Below are 15304 nucleotides of genomic sequence, written 5' to 3'. Positions count from 1 at the left end.
ATTTATTTTAACAAATATTTTTCATACATTATCTCATTACCTTTATATATTAATTAAATATCTTTATCATATTCCATTTTATTTTTAATATTTTCTTTTTATTTATGAAATACTAAACGGAGATGTTTTAAAATGATATAGGCATTATAATTTCAGATTTTCACATATTTATAAATTATTAATTTTTAAGTTGATTATTTGAAAATTAAAAACAGTCAACAAATTCTTAATCTTTGCTATTATTTATTAAAAAACTTTCATCTATTAAAAATATTGATATAAATACTAAAATGTTGTTGTGCAGGACAAAACTGTTTATTCAACGCAAAAAAGAAGATTCACAATAAAATAAATTTGCTTCTTCATAATCATAGTTAGCATAAAACAGATTTTCGAATCTCTAACAGAAAAATGATTTTTTTCATCAGCAATTGTTCTAAAAAAAAAATTACTCAAAGTTAAATAAATTTAATAGCATACCTTCTGATTCAGAACTACTATAAAAGATGAATACAAACTAGTATGAAAAAATGATTCATAAGGATAATTATTTTGTAACTACAAACAGACATTCTTACAAAGAATTAGATTTGAGTGCTACCAAACAAATTATTCATAATGATAAGCAGAAGTTAATTAGGATTCAATAAAATAGTGATTCAGATATATTTAAATCAATATATTAAGTTGATTTTTATAAGTAAAAGAAACAGAAGCTCAAACCTCAAGTTTTAAAGAAAAAAAGTGAGAAGGTTAGCTTCTAAGACTTAAAAGAAATAGAGATTTAAAATGAAATAAAATTAAAATAGTCTAAGTCCTAAAAAAGAATAAACCCATGCTAGTAAATTCAAAAGAGTGTATACTAATTATCTTATAAATAAAGATCTCTAAGCTCTTCTTCAATATCAAGCGATTCAGAGTATGAAGCAGTTAAAAATAAAAAGCCAAGCTCTAATTTAACTAACACTTAATAGATTAAAAGACCAAGTCAATTAAGAAAAAGCATCCTTATAAACTAAACTAATAAAAATATAATTGAAAAAACATTATTTAAAAATCGTTATTGAGACAGGATAGACATTTTGTTAAAGGAATTTATAAATTTATGCTACAAACAAGTATTTTCTTTTAAAATAAAACATTTTTTTCCTTCTACAAACACATAAATTAAATTTATTTTTATTTTAAAATTATTTTTTAAATAAAATTTATATCAAATTTTTGAAGCTTCTGTAGTTAAGTTAGTATACAAGTAATCATGCTGAGTATTATTTTATTGACCTTATTACTTGTTGAGATTACTATTCTTCTTCTCAAAGAATAATTAAAGCTCATACAAATTAGAAAATTGTTGTGAGTCTAAATTAAAATATTACTTAATTTATTCAATAATTTTTTAATAACTATCATTTTCAAATACTATTTTTTCTAATTTGATCATAAAATCTTGCTATTTTTCTGCATTTAAATACTTAATAGCCTTTTTTAAATCTGAAGTGTTTTTCATATATTCTTTAAGAACTTCTTTTAGCCATTTCCATATTTGCTTTAAAGTGGGTTTTTTCTCAAAATAGCCATCAGGAGCAAATGAAATCATCATTTCAGTTAAGCAATCTGTTAACTTAATTGTATCTTTGTCTCCTAAATTCTTTAATTTAATTATTATATCGTGTTCTTTTTATATATCAAACTCTTGTTATATTTATTAAACTATTTATTTGTAATTTATTCCTAAATTAAATTCATTTTATAAATCTTAATCAATCAATTTATTCTTTTTTTATTTTTCCATTAAATTTTTTTCTTTTTCAGATTAAGCAAGTTGTTACTAAAGTTTTAAAATTTTTTCTTCACAGTGTTTTTTATATTAATTTAAATTATTTACAACGGAGTCTAATTTTTATTAGAGAGTTAATCTTATTTCATCTTTTTCTTGTTTAATTAAATTCAATTGATTTGTTGTGTCTTTCAGCTTTAGTTCATAAATTTCCTCTGCTTTCACTAATTACTCTCTTAAAATTTAATTCTCATCTTACAGTCTTTAAATTTTAGCTTATAATTTGGACTCCTAGTTACTTTCAATCTTGAGCTATTTAATAACATTTTATGCATGCTCATAGTTTGAGTAAAGATCATTTTAAAAATCTTGCATCTTCTTTAGAATAATTTCTTTATTTCTTATTTCCTCTTCCAATTTAGCGTTTCTTTCTTTTTCCTATTCTAAAAAATGTGATATCTCTTCAACTTTAGAATAGTTTACAGACATATCTTTTAGGCCATCTAAGATCAAAGATTTACTATTATTTAAAATCGGATTAGATAAAGTTGGATATTCACCTTTTTCAGAAGTTATAAAGTTTTATTTTTCAGATTAATTAGGAAGCAAATCTTATGAACTAGGTATGTTATTTTATCCATAGTTTTTTCTTTGGAAAGCTCCATTAAAAAAGGAAGATTAGTCTTTAGCATTAATGCTTATGTCTTTATTTCCATCTAAAAACATGCTTTAGTCCCTGCTAAAGCATGAAATATCTATATTTATTGGTTTTATTATTGAAATATCTCTTTGATTTATAGAATGATTAATACTTAAATCAGCATAATTTGCATATTATATATTTTGATTATTATTTGTTTCGCAATTTACATTTGTTGTACTATAATTATTTGTTACTTGTAATGATTAATTTATACCATTTTAAAATTATTAACTGCTATGAACTTCGTTCTCATTTTTATGAGCTTTACTTTATTGCTTAGAGTAATTTGATTTTTCTTTTGTTTACTCCTAAGGAAAGTCTTTTTGCAAAAGTTGATTTTAAAAGCATGACTTTATTAATTGCTCTTTTATAATCCTTTTATCAATAGAATCATCCTCTAATTCTTAACTTAAAATCAAGTTCTTGTTTTCAATTTATTTTTAAAAATAAGCTTGGACAGGAATATTATCGTTTTATTACTTATTTACCTTGCTATCATAGTTTTTAGAACTTTGATAATCTTATTAATTAATATTTGAGGCAGATCTTCCATTGAAAACTAAGTTATCTTTTTATTATTTATTTAAGTTTAGATAACTCTAAACATTAAGCTACCCTCCTCCATTCTATATTTAATTCCCTTAATTGCTAGCAAATTTTTTATAAGTGTTATTTATAACACTGCTTTACCCTATTTTTAAATTATTATTATCACTGAGCAAATTCTAACTTTATTAAAAATGTCCTTTGCTAAATTGGTTTTAAGATCCTGAATGATTGGCACTTTGATGCAACTAAGCATTAAGCTATAATCCTATCATATTGTTGTTTTAATTTGATCCCATTTTTTTAAAAGTTGATTGATCTAAAGATTTACTACCTCCATGATGAGCAATTTAGTTTAAGCTCTTTTGCTAGCTTGCTTTTGTATTTAGAGTGTTTGTATTATCTCCGCTCTTAGTATTTTAATGATTGACGTTTTCATTTATTTCACTAAAGTTATTTTTGCTATGTTCTATATTTTGCTGCTACTTTAGTAATAGGTGATGGTTAAAGTTTTAATGTAGAGTACTTTCATTTTTTGAACTAACCTACTGCATTGCATCTTAAGAGCTATTTCTCTAAATAACCTAGTAACTGCTTTAAATTATATTTCCATTTGAATTATTTCTAGCATTCAATTAGATGTCAAAAGCTTATCCTCCTGATCTCTACTATAGTTGATTCTACACATTTTTAAATGGATTAAATCTACTATTATTGCTACTTGAAGAAATTAAACAGGAAGAGTCATTATTGCTAGTGTTATTTCTAACACTAAATATTGTATTTTAGGCAAGTGAATGTCTATTAGACTAAGAGTCTCCCATTGTTTGTAAAATCTATTGTGCATTTGTATTGCTATGACTCTTTTAATGCATATATTTTAATGAAGATTAAGATATCATAGTATTTCTACTGTTTATTTGTTTTTTTACAAAGTTAAGCAAAAAGAAAAAATATAATTAATGACAAACTATTAATCAAATCAATCATTAGTATAAGAATCTTAATTCTTATATTTTTAATCTAAAAATTTTGAAATTCAAACCTATGCTCATATTTTATTTGAAAGATTATGTAGTAGATCATATGGATAGCTAATTAATTAAATATTCAAATACTAATGATTTATTTTTTGAATAGCATAATATTTTTCATTTTTAAAAACTCATTATAATTAATTTATCTGTTAAAAATTGAAAAAAAAATTAAACATTTGCCATTTAAAATATATTTAAAAGAATTGATTTTAGTTTACCAACATTTAAATTTAAGTGTATTATTTACTAAATTATCAATATTAGCATAAAAATCAAAAGTAATTTTTTTGAATATTAAGGAAAAATCCATAATATTAAAATTGATTATAATGATACTTGTTTTGAAATACATAATATGAATGTAAACGCATTCAATGATCACGAAATTTAATGAATATTTAATACAAAATTTATTGATTGATTGATTAATTAACTAATGGATGCTCTTTTAATATTTGCCTTTGAAAAAATTTAGCAGCAACTATCAAAAATTAAAAAATCTAATTAACTCATATAATTATTAGATTATATGAATAATTCAAATTTCATTTTTATCTTAATCATCATCATTCATAGCTTTTTATAATTTTAAAGACTGACCAACGGGGAACCAGCTTATATCTTGTTTTCGATACTTTTCATAAACATAGCTCTCTGTTCCATCAAAATCACTTATGTTCTTAAAACGCAAGTGAATAAGATAAAAGAAATAGTTCCATGTATTGTGTTACTTGGTTAAATGCTTTTAAAAGTTGATTCTATTATTTTCAAATTGACTTCTCTCAATATTACAAATAAAACATTTGTTCTTTTTATCTTACACTATTATTTTATTTATATGAATTCAATATAAGAATGATATATTTCAAATAAAATATTACTTTTTTCGTTTCTTTCTTCTCTCAATTCGCCGAAAGTATCAATAATGATACCAAAGAGAATGTTAAGCATGATAATAATGACAATAATTTTGAAAGAAATGTCAAAGAAGAATCTTGAAATATACTCTGATGTTGGGTCATCTTGTGAAGGATTGTAGAGATAATCAGCTATACCACCACCAGCACGTATTCCTTAATTCAAAAACATAGTAAAGCAAGTTATTGCATTATTACAAATATTGTAATGCTCATCTGTTCCAGGACCGTAATATAAAAATGTCTCTTTTAAAGTAGGTGAAAAATATCCTATCATAGAATAAATATAGATCAGTGTAATTTCCAAAACAACTGTCATTACAACTTGTATTATATTTTAAGTGACAGCTTTAATGACATTTTATAAGACGAGAGAACGCTCAATGATATCAAGCAGAAGTAAACTATAAAATAAGTCATTCCACAATATACCACCTAATGAAAAAAAGAAGTATATTAGCAAATAAACAAAGTGAGAATTCAACGAGGCTTATTTGATCATGAAAAACACTTTTTTTAATGAGGTTTTTATTTTATTCCATGATAATTTTATGTAATCGATGAACTTTTTTTTACCAACTGATCTTTATTTTTATTTAATTTCATCTAAAAGTTCTTCATATCGACTCATTATAAGTTTTAATTCCAGAGGCATCTCGAAGATAATCCAAAATATAATAACGAGTATACTTATAGCTAGATTTAAGTATTAAAATATAGACGCTATTGTTTTACCCCTGGTTTCTGTAGAAAAGACATCGATGAGTAAAAATATATTTATGAGGAAGGCAAGTGACAAATTAAAGTTCCTTGCCCATGAAAGGTATGTTAAATTGAAGTAAATTCCTAAAGCATTTAATTTCAAGAAATGTTACATTTCATCCAAGAATATAGGTTCTTCAGCGAGTAAACCAGTTATTTTTTCTGTTGAACCGTCTCTTTAAACTTTGTCCTAAAATCTGTCTTTTGATATAGTACTAAGATACTATGTTATAGGAGGATTACGGAAATAAACTTTTTAAATTTAGTTTTTCTGATTTATGATCTCTATCGAGCAAGTATTGTCTTCCATAAAAATAAGCGCTTTTCTAACATCTTCATGATTTGGGTTAGTAAGCTTATTCAACTAAAAATCCAATACTTCCTCGTATTTTTTGCTAAATGTGGGATCTAAGAATTTCAAATTCTTCACAAGCAGATACCTTTCAAAAGCTAATTAAATATATTGCAATAATTAATTAATTATTTTGGTAACAGAAATAATAAAATAAAGTATTGAATAATATTATTTTTTAGATATTTATCTTTTTTTGTAAATATTATTAATAAGTTGTTAAATGTACAAAATACATCAAGATTTAATTATGTGAATGAATAAAAAAAGATTGATTCATTTAAAAGAAATTTGGAATGTTTACCTTCGCTGATAACATTATCTGCTTTTTCATATAATTCAGTATTCTCTATGGTAGATGATTTTCTCTCTTTTTTTACTTAAACAGAATTTAGCATTGCATTTGTAGCAGACCTTTCCATAAAAGATGAAGTTACACTTGCAGATAGTACAGAAGAAGTTTCATATTTTTAAATTAGCTCATCGGCAGATAAAGGAGAGACATGAGTTTCTTAACTTATGTATTAAGATTAATCAAATTCTCCTTAGAATTTAAAATTTTTATTTTTCATACACTCAAGTAAGCCTTAATGAACATTACTAATTTTTTTAATGTATTCTTGATAAAGTTTATAGTTTTGAGTAATAGTGTCAATCATCAGACTAATGTCAACATACATAGATACTTTTTTAGTTATATATGGATTGAAATTTCCTTCAAAAAGTGATCTTAAAATCAAAATGGTTTTTTAGTTGAACTCTGAACGATATTTTTAGTATTCTCCTTTCTTTTTTGTTCTTTAGCTTATATCGTATTACATATCTTCTAAATTTTCAAGCAAGTTAGTATGACATAAGGCTAATTAATTTTCTTCACAAGGACCTTATATCCACTCAATTAGAGTATCTAAAATTTTAATTCCTAACTATAGGTCGTCATCTTACATTACTTTTCTATATTTTTCAAACATTTAAGATAGTTGATTTATCATATTCACACTATTAGATTTCTTTTCGCCATTTGGATTTATTTATTCTCTTATTATTTTAAAGTTTTTTTATTAAAAAAAAAATTTTTTTATTTTATTACCTTAAGAAATCTTGCATAGGTCTGTAGTGATTTTCAGTAGAAAGTCTCAAGAGCTCAAGAGATCTCATACAAATTTCAAACTTTAATACTAAAATACGCTTAAAGTGCTATTAGTGTTATCCTTTATCTTCGAACAAGCCTTGATTGCTTTTTGATGAGTGAAAATTTTGCTATAAAAATGAATTAACTTCTAATAAAAATCTGTTATCTTTGTCATTAAGCAAATATTAGTAAAAAGAATCTTATATATCTCTATTAGACTCTTCCATGAAATCAATCAAACCTCTAATATACTCAAGTTTCATCAATGGATCTTATTCAATAATAATAATATCACATAGGAAATTTAAGAAACCCATAGATATCAAATCGTGCTAGATACTTTCGTTGACTTTGGAATCTTACTTGTAGTTAGAAATTTTACGCAATATTTTCATAGAGTTCATTCGAATATTTGTTTCTATAGTATCACAACTAAGCACAGCAATAAACGATTAAATTAGTGTTCTAAATTTCTATTAATCTTATATTTTTATTTCAATAAGTGTAGATATCAAATTTTCGAGCTCTAACTCATGTTCATTTTCAATAAATGATTTCTAGAAAAATGGAACAGGTCTATTTTGTCTTGCCATAGCAAAAGCAGCCTCATAATTGTAATTAGTAAGAATATTTTATTATTTCATTTAGATATTTCTATACTTTTCTGTTATGGTTAAATTCGATAGGACTTATAATGTTCCTTTAATCATATCAGTCTTTTTTTATTTCTTTTCTATTGTTGTGCCTGAGACTTTTTTACTATACATTTTTCTAGTTTGACTTTTATTACGAATTGGTAGACTATCGTCTGAGTTTTTTCTTTACTGGTTAATTGGGAAATTCCAAATCAAACCGCCTGATTTTTGATCATCAGACCTATTTTAAGCATTACTATTCTCTTTAGAATCTATGTCGTAATTTACCATCAATCCTCCATCACAATCTTCAAATTCTCCATCTTACATTTTTTTTGCAATTTATTCTTCATTATCCCAATATTTTTCTAGCCTCTTGCATATGCTCTATTTAAAATAAAAATAAAAATTTTAATTTAAAGCTTTAATATTTTTAATGATTTTACCTCAAATTAAGAAGCTAATTAAAACTATTAATCGGAAGGAATATCTGATAGCTTATTAAAATAAGATTGCAAGCACGGAATTATAGAATTAAGTATATAATATTCATATCCATAGAGATAATTCATAGTTATAAGATATCTTATTGAACCATAGGGATTTCTGTTTTCAAAAAGGTTTAAAGAATCGCCCTTACATCTCCATTTAATATTGTGCCTATTCCTGTTAGTTTATCTAGTAAACTTTTAATAATCAACCAGATCTTGGTATAAATTTTCAATCAACAAAACTTAAATTTCTCTAAATTCATTAGGTTCTATATTCTTACTATTTAAATAAACTTCAACTAAGAAGTCTAAGGCTTCTTTTTTAAGGGAAGGGATCCAAGAGCAATAGCTTAAAATGGTTCTTATATCTTATAAAGAAAAGAACATTCTAACAAAAGTATTGACAGCTAATCCTGAACCTTTCGCAAGCTCCCTAAAAGTAGTAAGCATTTACTAAATTAGAATAGCCTCTTATGGAACTTTTATAACATAATCTTCTTCTCTAAGTATCTAATTATTACTTAAATTGTCCAGCTTATTCTTTTTTTAAAATTTAAGATTAGAAAAATAAAATAATTTAAAAATTTTACCATAGGATTTTCATGATCAATGCAAATATGTTGTATTGCTTTAGTTATGATAGATTAAATTTACTATTTACTTGAAATAGATTCATCTGAGAAAATTTTAAAAAGCAAAGTCTAATTTTGTTAAATATTCTTTCCATTTATTGTAAAGAAATATTTTAAAAACTAAATAAAGTATATGCAATAGGTTTTATCATTCTTATTTGCTGTATCAAAAAAGTTAACAAATAAAGATTTTAAAACAAACTTTCCTTGCTTAGAAAAATGACTATTTAAACTCAAGAGGATAGAGTAGTTGTCTTTGTATATTTATGAAATAAAAATAAAGGTTAATTCAAGCATGCCTTCTACATGTTTTAATCCAAAAATAGTCTTTATAACTTCTGGATAATCTTGATGCTACAATATCAAATCTTAATTCTCTTCGTTCTGGAGAGTAAAATAAATTAAGCCCATTAAGCTACTCTTAATGATATTACTTTTTTATTTACTATTTTCTTGTTCTTTATCAAAATGTTTATCACCAAACAAAGTAATTATTTAAATTAATAGTTTATGAAAATTCATATTTTTTAAAAGCCTTTAGTTATTATACAAAGAAGCTATTTCTATGTAGTGCTAGTCCAATATGCTATACATAACGTTACTATCTCCTCTAAATAAATATTTTTCATTAATTTGGAGATCTCTTTTATTATCTCTCGATTCTTAAATGCTAATGTTAGGAGATTTTGAAATACCCTTAATTGTAGGATTATTTGATTAAAATGGTTAAATTTTTGGACTATTTTAATTACTTTTGTTCTATTTACTGTTTGCATTATTTAAAGCGGGATTTGATTCATAATCTATGCGATTGTTACTTGCTACACTTGAAGGGAGTACTACATAATCTTTGCTTGTAGGATTAACATCTAAATTTATTTAGTTTAATTCTATTCCGTTTAGTTAATTATTGTCTTTTATTGTTTTTTAAGTTCCAATCAGTCTTCCAGATTTTGGTTATTAGAATGTAAATAAACCATGAACTCTCTAGTGAGTATCAATTGAAGGCTTTACTTGATTAGCTTGAACATCACCATCCTCTAAATCTAAACTTGCAAGCTCAACTAGATCATCTGGAGGATTCTCATCAAAAAGAAAACTTATTAAATCAGTAAAAGCTTCAGACATTTTAGAAATATTAGAAGAACTGTTGTACACTTCTTATGATTTTTAAAATTAAATATCAATCATACAAAAATGAATGATGTAATATAGTTCATTTAAGGTTTAATATATTCTTTCATTATTGAAATCAATAGTGATACAGTTATTTAAGCATTCATAATATCTCTTTTTTTATGAAAATTGCTTGTAAATTGTATCTACAATTTTACCTTTTAACTCAATATTATCAAGCAGTAACATTTCGCATAATACAAATATATTTTTGATATTTCTTTGACTTTACTCTAAATCAAAAAAGTCAACTATCTTGTCCTTTTTTTCTTAAAGAAATTATTAGTTTTTAGTTCCATCTTTATTATTATTTAAAGCAACTTTTTCTTCATCCTCACCAAAGTATTTATTAAATTTATTATCTTAAAAAAGTCTTTATACTAACTCTTCCAAGCTGAGATCTTCTATGAAATGAAGAATATTTATAGCTATAGACATCCAACTTACCATTTCCTAAAAAATTATTTTTTTTTAATTTAATAATATTAATGTAAAAAAATACTATTGGTATATGAATGTTTTTTGTCACAAGTAGTCCCCCAACTTTTTTATTTTTAAGAGCGCCTTTGTAATTAACTTTAATCTAAAAAATATAATTTATCAATTTAAAAAATAACAAAAAATTAATTAGTTTTATTAAGAATGAATTTATTTTATAAAAAAAGAAATTTATTTACTTTTCTGAATATGTAAGCCTATTAAAATATTTCATAAATAGTTTTTTCTAATTAAATAATTTCAGTGTTTGTATAGAATCCTCTTTGTATTATAAAATGGCATAATGATAGAATTGAAGAAGCCAACTCGTTTACTTCGTATTTAAAATCCTTCTAAAAATAAATTATTTTTTTAAGAAAAACAATAAATTTGTTAAAAATCCTTACACTCTCATTTTGCTCTTTGAAATATAATGTTGTGAAGCTCTATAAAAATTTATCTATTATTAACTTTAAAATAAATGAAATTAAAAATGCTACAAAATAAATGAACTTAAAAATGCTACAAAATAAATGAACTTAAAAATGCTACAAAATAAATGAACTTAAAAATGCAAAAATACTAAGAAGAAAAAAATATTCTTATTAAAAAAGAAAAATAAATCAAATAAAAATATAATAAATACTAAAAAATAATTTTTACTTTGAGATTAATATGAGATTTATCTTGAAAGATAGATTTGTTTTCATTCATATTTTAATCATAAATGCTGTTATTTTCATCATCTTCTCCTTGCTAATAAAAATATTTTAAATTAATTCTATCTCTAAATTTCATAAACATTCCTTCAAGCAACGTTCCTTAGAATCCAATACTACTTTTGATTTTTATTAAAGAAGGAAGATCTTCTACAAGTGTATACTTGAAGTCATTTACTAAGTAGCTTTCTTTAAATAAATTCAAAAATATAGCACGGAAGGCAGAAGCGATTTCATCATTGCCAATAACATTCATGCAAACTTTAAAATCATAATATTTTTTTATATAATCAATAATCAAAGAAGGTCCCCCTTTACAAAGCTCAGAAGTCAAATTAACGACTTGCATACTATAAAGATAGAGATCTTTAGAAATGAACTAAAAATCTTTGTCTATGATATGCTTAACAAGCTAATTATTGTTACTATTATTTTCATTTTCAAGTTCTAAATATACCTATTTTTACAATAATAATTATTTTAACTAAATTCAATTGTTATTAATATCAACATACATTTCCTTGTTCATCTAATTTAAATGCTCTGAATATGTTTTTTCTTGTTTTTTCATTTTCAAATAAAAATTATATGATTTCTTCATGCTCTTGCTTTTTTCTGTATGGATTATATTAGCAAAAGCTCAATAGAAGATTAAGAGCATTTAAGTTGATATCTTCATAAGATATTTCGTTTGCTATTTATCTCAAATCATCCTAAAAAGACACATTGATATTAGTTTCCTTGAATAATTAATTAACTAGTTTATCGAATTTGAACTCCATAATTACTTCACTATCTAAAATAATTTTCTTAAACAGACTGTACCAAGAGATTATATACATCGAATTAACAAAATTCTTATAGCTTATTTTTATCAGAAAATCTATAGCAGTTTAAACAAATTAATATATTTCAACCTATTTATATTACAAAAAGAAACATCTTTATGTTTAATTTCAAATTTAATAAATTTACATTGTTTTAAATGTTATCCATACAAAGGTATTCGAATCTGTATGTATGTAGAATTATTTTTATTAACATATCGATGATTCCAATATCTCTAAAAATGTTCTACTTTCTGGCTATAGGAATGGAGTTGATTTAATCAAGTTTTGGCTTTTCTTTAAGATTATCTAGTTTTATATCACATAACCAAAGACCTAATATTGTTATGTTTTCTTTAGCCTACAAAATTACTTCTTTTTAAAATATATTCTTAGGTGTGTCTTCACATAATTGTATAATAGGATCCAGATGACAATTTAATGTGTTGAAATCAGATATGATTTATTCATTAACTAATTCAAAATAAAAAAAATCTCCTTCTTGATCATCTGAATAAAGAGGATAGTATTTTCTTTTGAGAGTATCCATCTAAATAAACCAGGATTAGAAATAATCTTCACTGCATATTTCTCCTGGTAAGCTTTGATATGTATTATGCTATCTACTTTTTTGTTTATTTTTTTAAACATTTTTCTACTCTTGATCTTACTAGGTTATTACCAATTCTTAAGATGGTACATCATATTCGCTTATTTTAGCATAATTTTAATCTGAATTTTTTATTTAAAATGTAGTTGTTGTCAATAAGTAGGGTTCATCTCTTCCAGCATTTTATAAGACAAACTCTGTTGTTTCTTTGAATTAATCAATATATTCTTGCATTTCTTCTTTACCAGTGCCACTTCCTACAGAAGATTCTTTTGTTTATAATCTTATATCACCATTTTCTCCAAAGCCTTAAGAATCTGTTTTCTTCTCTTTATTTTTCTTTTTTCTCCTATTTTCAACAAGATTTTTTCTTCCTTCCATTAATTGCTATTTAAAATTGCATACATTTAAATCAAATATGTTTAAAATTAAGTAAATAAATACATCATCCATTGAATTTGATAATTCCATTTTCTTTTAGCTGAGCATAAGATACTTACCAGTAAGGAGGTGTCTTATTTAAAAAAAAAAATGTTTAAAACAAAGAGAAAAAGTGGTTTATTTGATAAGTTAAGCATATAATTTTAAATACCTTAAACGTATTGTTGTTTCGCCATAATCAAGATTATCAAATTCTATTGGTACTCCAAGATCGCTTTCTTTTTCTGGTATTATTTAAAAAATATCACATAGAGATTCTTTATCATATAAATTAGTATCATCTTTAACTACGGCAAATACTTTAGGAGCATAACCACAAACATTCGATTCTGTATGAATAACTGTTGTTTTTTTGCTTGATCTTAATATGTGCTTTAACCTTACATAATCTCCCTACAAAATATGAGATTATTAAGTTTAATTCTTTTTTTGTACTTTATTGTTTATGCTAGCTTAATTTATATTACTATTTGCTGTTTATAATAAAGACGCGTTTTGAATAGGAGCTTTTTTAATAAACACAGCTTAAAATGTATCAATCCTATCCTTCTATACCTTTCTATGTCCTGCCCCATAATTGGTAAAATATACCATTTATTCAAGAGTAGGAGTATAGATCAACTCAGTTTGCTTTTTATATGCTTAGACACTAGTCTCTTCTGCTTACATTTATTTTTTAGATATTTCACCATTGAGAGTAAGCATTGGAACTTTACAAATTTATGGGAGTTTTTATTTTTCCAAATTAGTTGCTGATCCTACAACAATTTGAGTATCCTTTGAGCTCTATATAGAAAATACAGTATGATATTTAGTGTTCTCAAAATAAAATAACTCATCATATGCTATTTTTTCACCATCTTTTTTAAAGTTGAGATAGGGATTAATACGTATAATAAAATGAGTAGAACTGGATGGGGTTTGAGTTAATTTAATATGGAATAAATTCTAGTCTTCATCACTTTTCTCACGAGTTGCTTTAATAAAACTATTGCTATAGACGTGGTATAACATTATTTCTTATCCTATAGTCACATATTAGCCTTTGAATTGGCTAACACGCTTATTGTTAATTTCTATTTCTGCCTCCATACGTCTCCTAAGAGTGTCATATTTATTAATTTCCTTTCCTGACATATTTTCTAAATTTATTCTTTCTTAGTTAAAATCTGGATCTAAATATTGGAGAGCTAAATTCTTTTGATTATTACTCATTTAATTCAATTAAAATTTATCATAAGCTTTTGAAGCCTCATAGTAGTGATTCGGGTAAATTGCGAATATTAATTCACTAAAATTTGGATAATCAATAATACTATAGTCATCTATCTCTACCTGTATATGCTACTCCAGGTAATAAATATTTTCTTCTATAATGCTTCTACTGCTTAAATACTAATAAGGTACTTCACTACTTTTCAGTATGATGTAATCTCCATATCTAAGATATTTTTCTCGCTGATAATTATAATAGATTTATTCTTTTCCTATCTCTATTTATTTTTTTAAATTAGCCTTGTGACTATTCTACATATATTAAGAAATCTTAAGTATTTAAGAATGTCCCTTTTATTATTGTTGATAGTTTATAGTATATTCTTGCTATTGTTCTTCCTAAAAAGAAATACTTTTTGATTTTAATTTGATAATATTTTTATCGATAACACTAATTGATAAAAAAAACAAATAATTTTTGCTATAAGCCTATAAATTATGAGAATAACTTTTAGTTGTAGATAAGAATAAATAGTAAATTTTAGTGCTATAAATTTATAACTATAATTAAAGTTTTACTATATCTACAAATATACTAAAAATCTATCTTTCATATTTTGCTTATTTATTAATGAAATCTTTTTGTAGATTTCTATATGAAATAAAAATGAACTCAAGGATAAAAATTATCAAAAGAAATTTAATTTTCAACCCATCTTTACACTTTTGTTTTCTATCCTACTTCATTTTATATTGATGAATGATGCGCAATAGATTTAATAAAAAATAATATTGGTTAAAATCTCTGATTCAATTAAATAGAATTTAATTGATTATAAATTTTGCCAAATCTAT

At 24.1% G+C, this 15304-nt stretch overlaps 3 protein-coding genes across 3 annotated transcripts; 1 reads left to right on the top strand and 2 right to left on the bottom strand. All coding sequences in view use genetic code 6, as the record gives it.

Moving 5' to 3' along the window:
- Positions 1 to 506: 506 nt before the first annotated feature.
- On the top strand, positions 507 to 1067 carry TTHERM_00762880 (hypothetical protein; the record flags this gene model as incomplete). Its single annotated transcript, XM_001025346.1, has 1 exon — positions 507 to 1067. The coding sequence occupies one exon, from the start codon at positions 507 to 509 to the stop codon at positions 1065 to 1067; it is 561 nt and encodes a 186-aa protein (XP_001025346.1).
- Positions 1068 to 1213: 146 nt separating this feature from the next.
- TTHERM_00762870 (hypothetical protein) lies at positions 1214 to 3928 on the bottom strand (the record flags this gene model as incomplete). Its single annotated transcript, XM_001025345.2, has 1 exon — positions 1214 to 3928. One exon carries the CDS (start codon positions 3926 to 3928, stop codon positions 1214 to 1216), a length of 2715 nt encoding a protein of 904 aa, XP_001025345.2.
- Positions 3929 to 4601: 673 nt separating this feature from the next.
- On the bottom strand, positions 4602 to 14449 carry TTHERM_00762860 (inositol-triphosphate type 1 protein; the record flags this gene model as incomplete). The annotated part of the gene is made up of 14 exons (XM_001025344.3): positions 4602 to 4885; positions 4945 to 6192; positions 6399 to 7132; positions 7185 to 8248; positions 8308 to 8892; positions 8943 to 10613; positions 10663 to 10743; positions 10838 to 10990; positions 11045 to 11107; positions 11301 to 11813; positions 11872 to 12273; positions 12332 to 13180; positions 13238 to 13307; positions 13386 to 14449. 14 exons carry the CDS (start codon positions 14447 to 14449, stop codon positions 4602 to 4604), a joined length of 8781 nt encoding a protein of 2926 aa, XP_001025344.2.
- Between the last annotated feature and the right edge of the window lie 855 nt (positions 14450 to 15304).

This window comes from Tetrahymena thermophila (genome assembly GCF_000189635.1).
Source record: "Tetrahymena thermophila SB210 genomic scaffold scf_8254284, whole genome shotgun sequence".
Taxonomy (NCBI): Eukaryota; Ciliophora; class Oligohymenophorea; order Hymenostomatida; family Tetrahymenidae; genus Tetrahymena; species Tetrahymena thermophila.
Note: the sequence above shows the minus strand (reverse complement) of the source record. Positions and strands in the feature narration are given on the sequence as shown.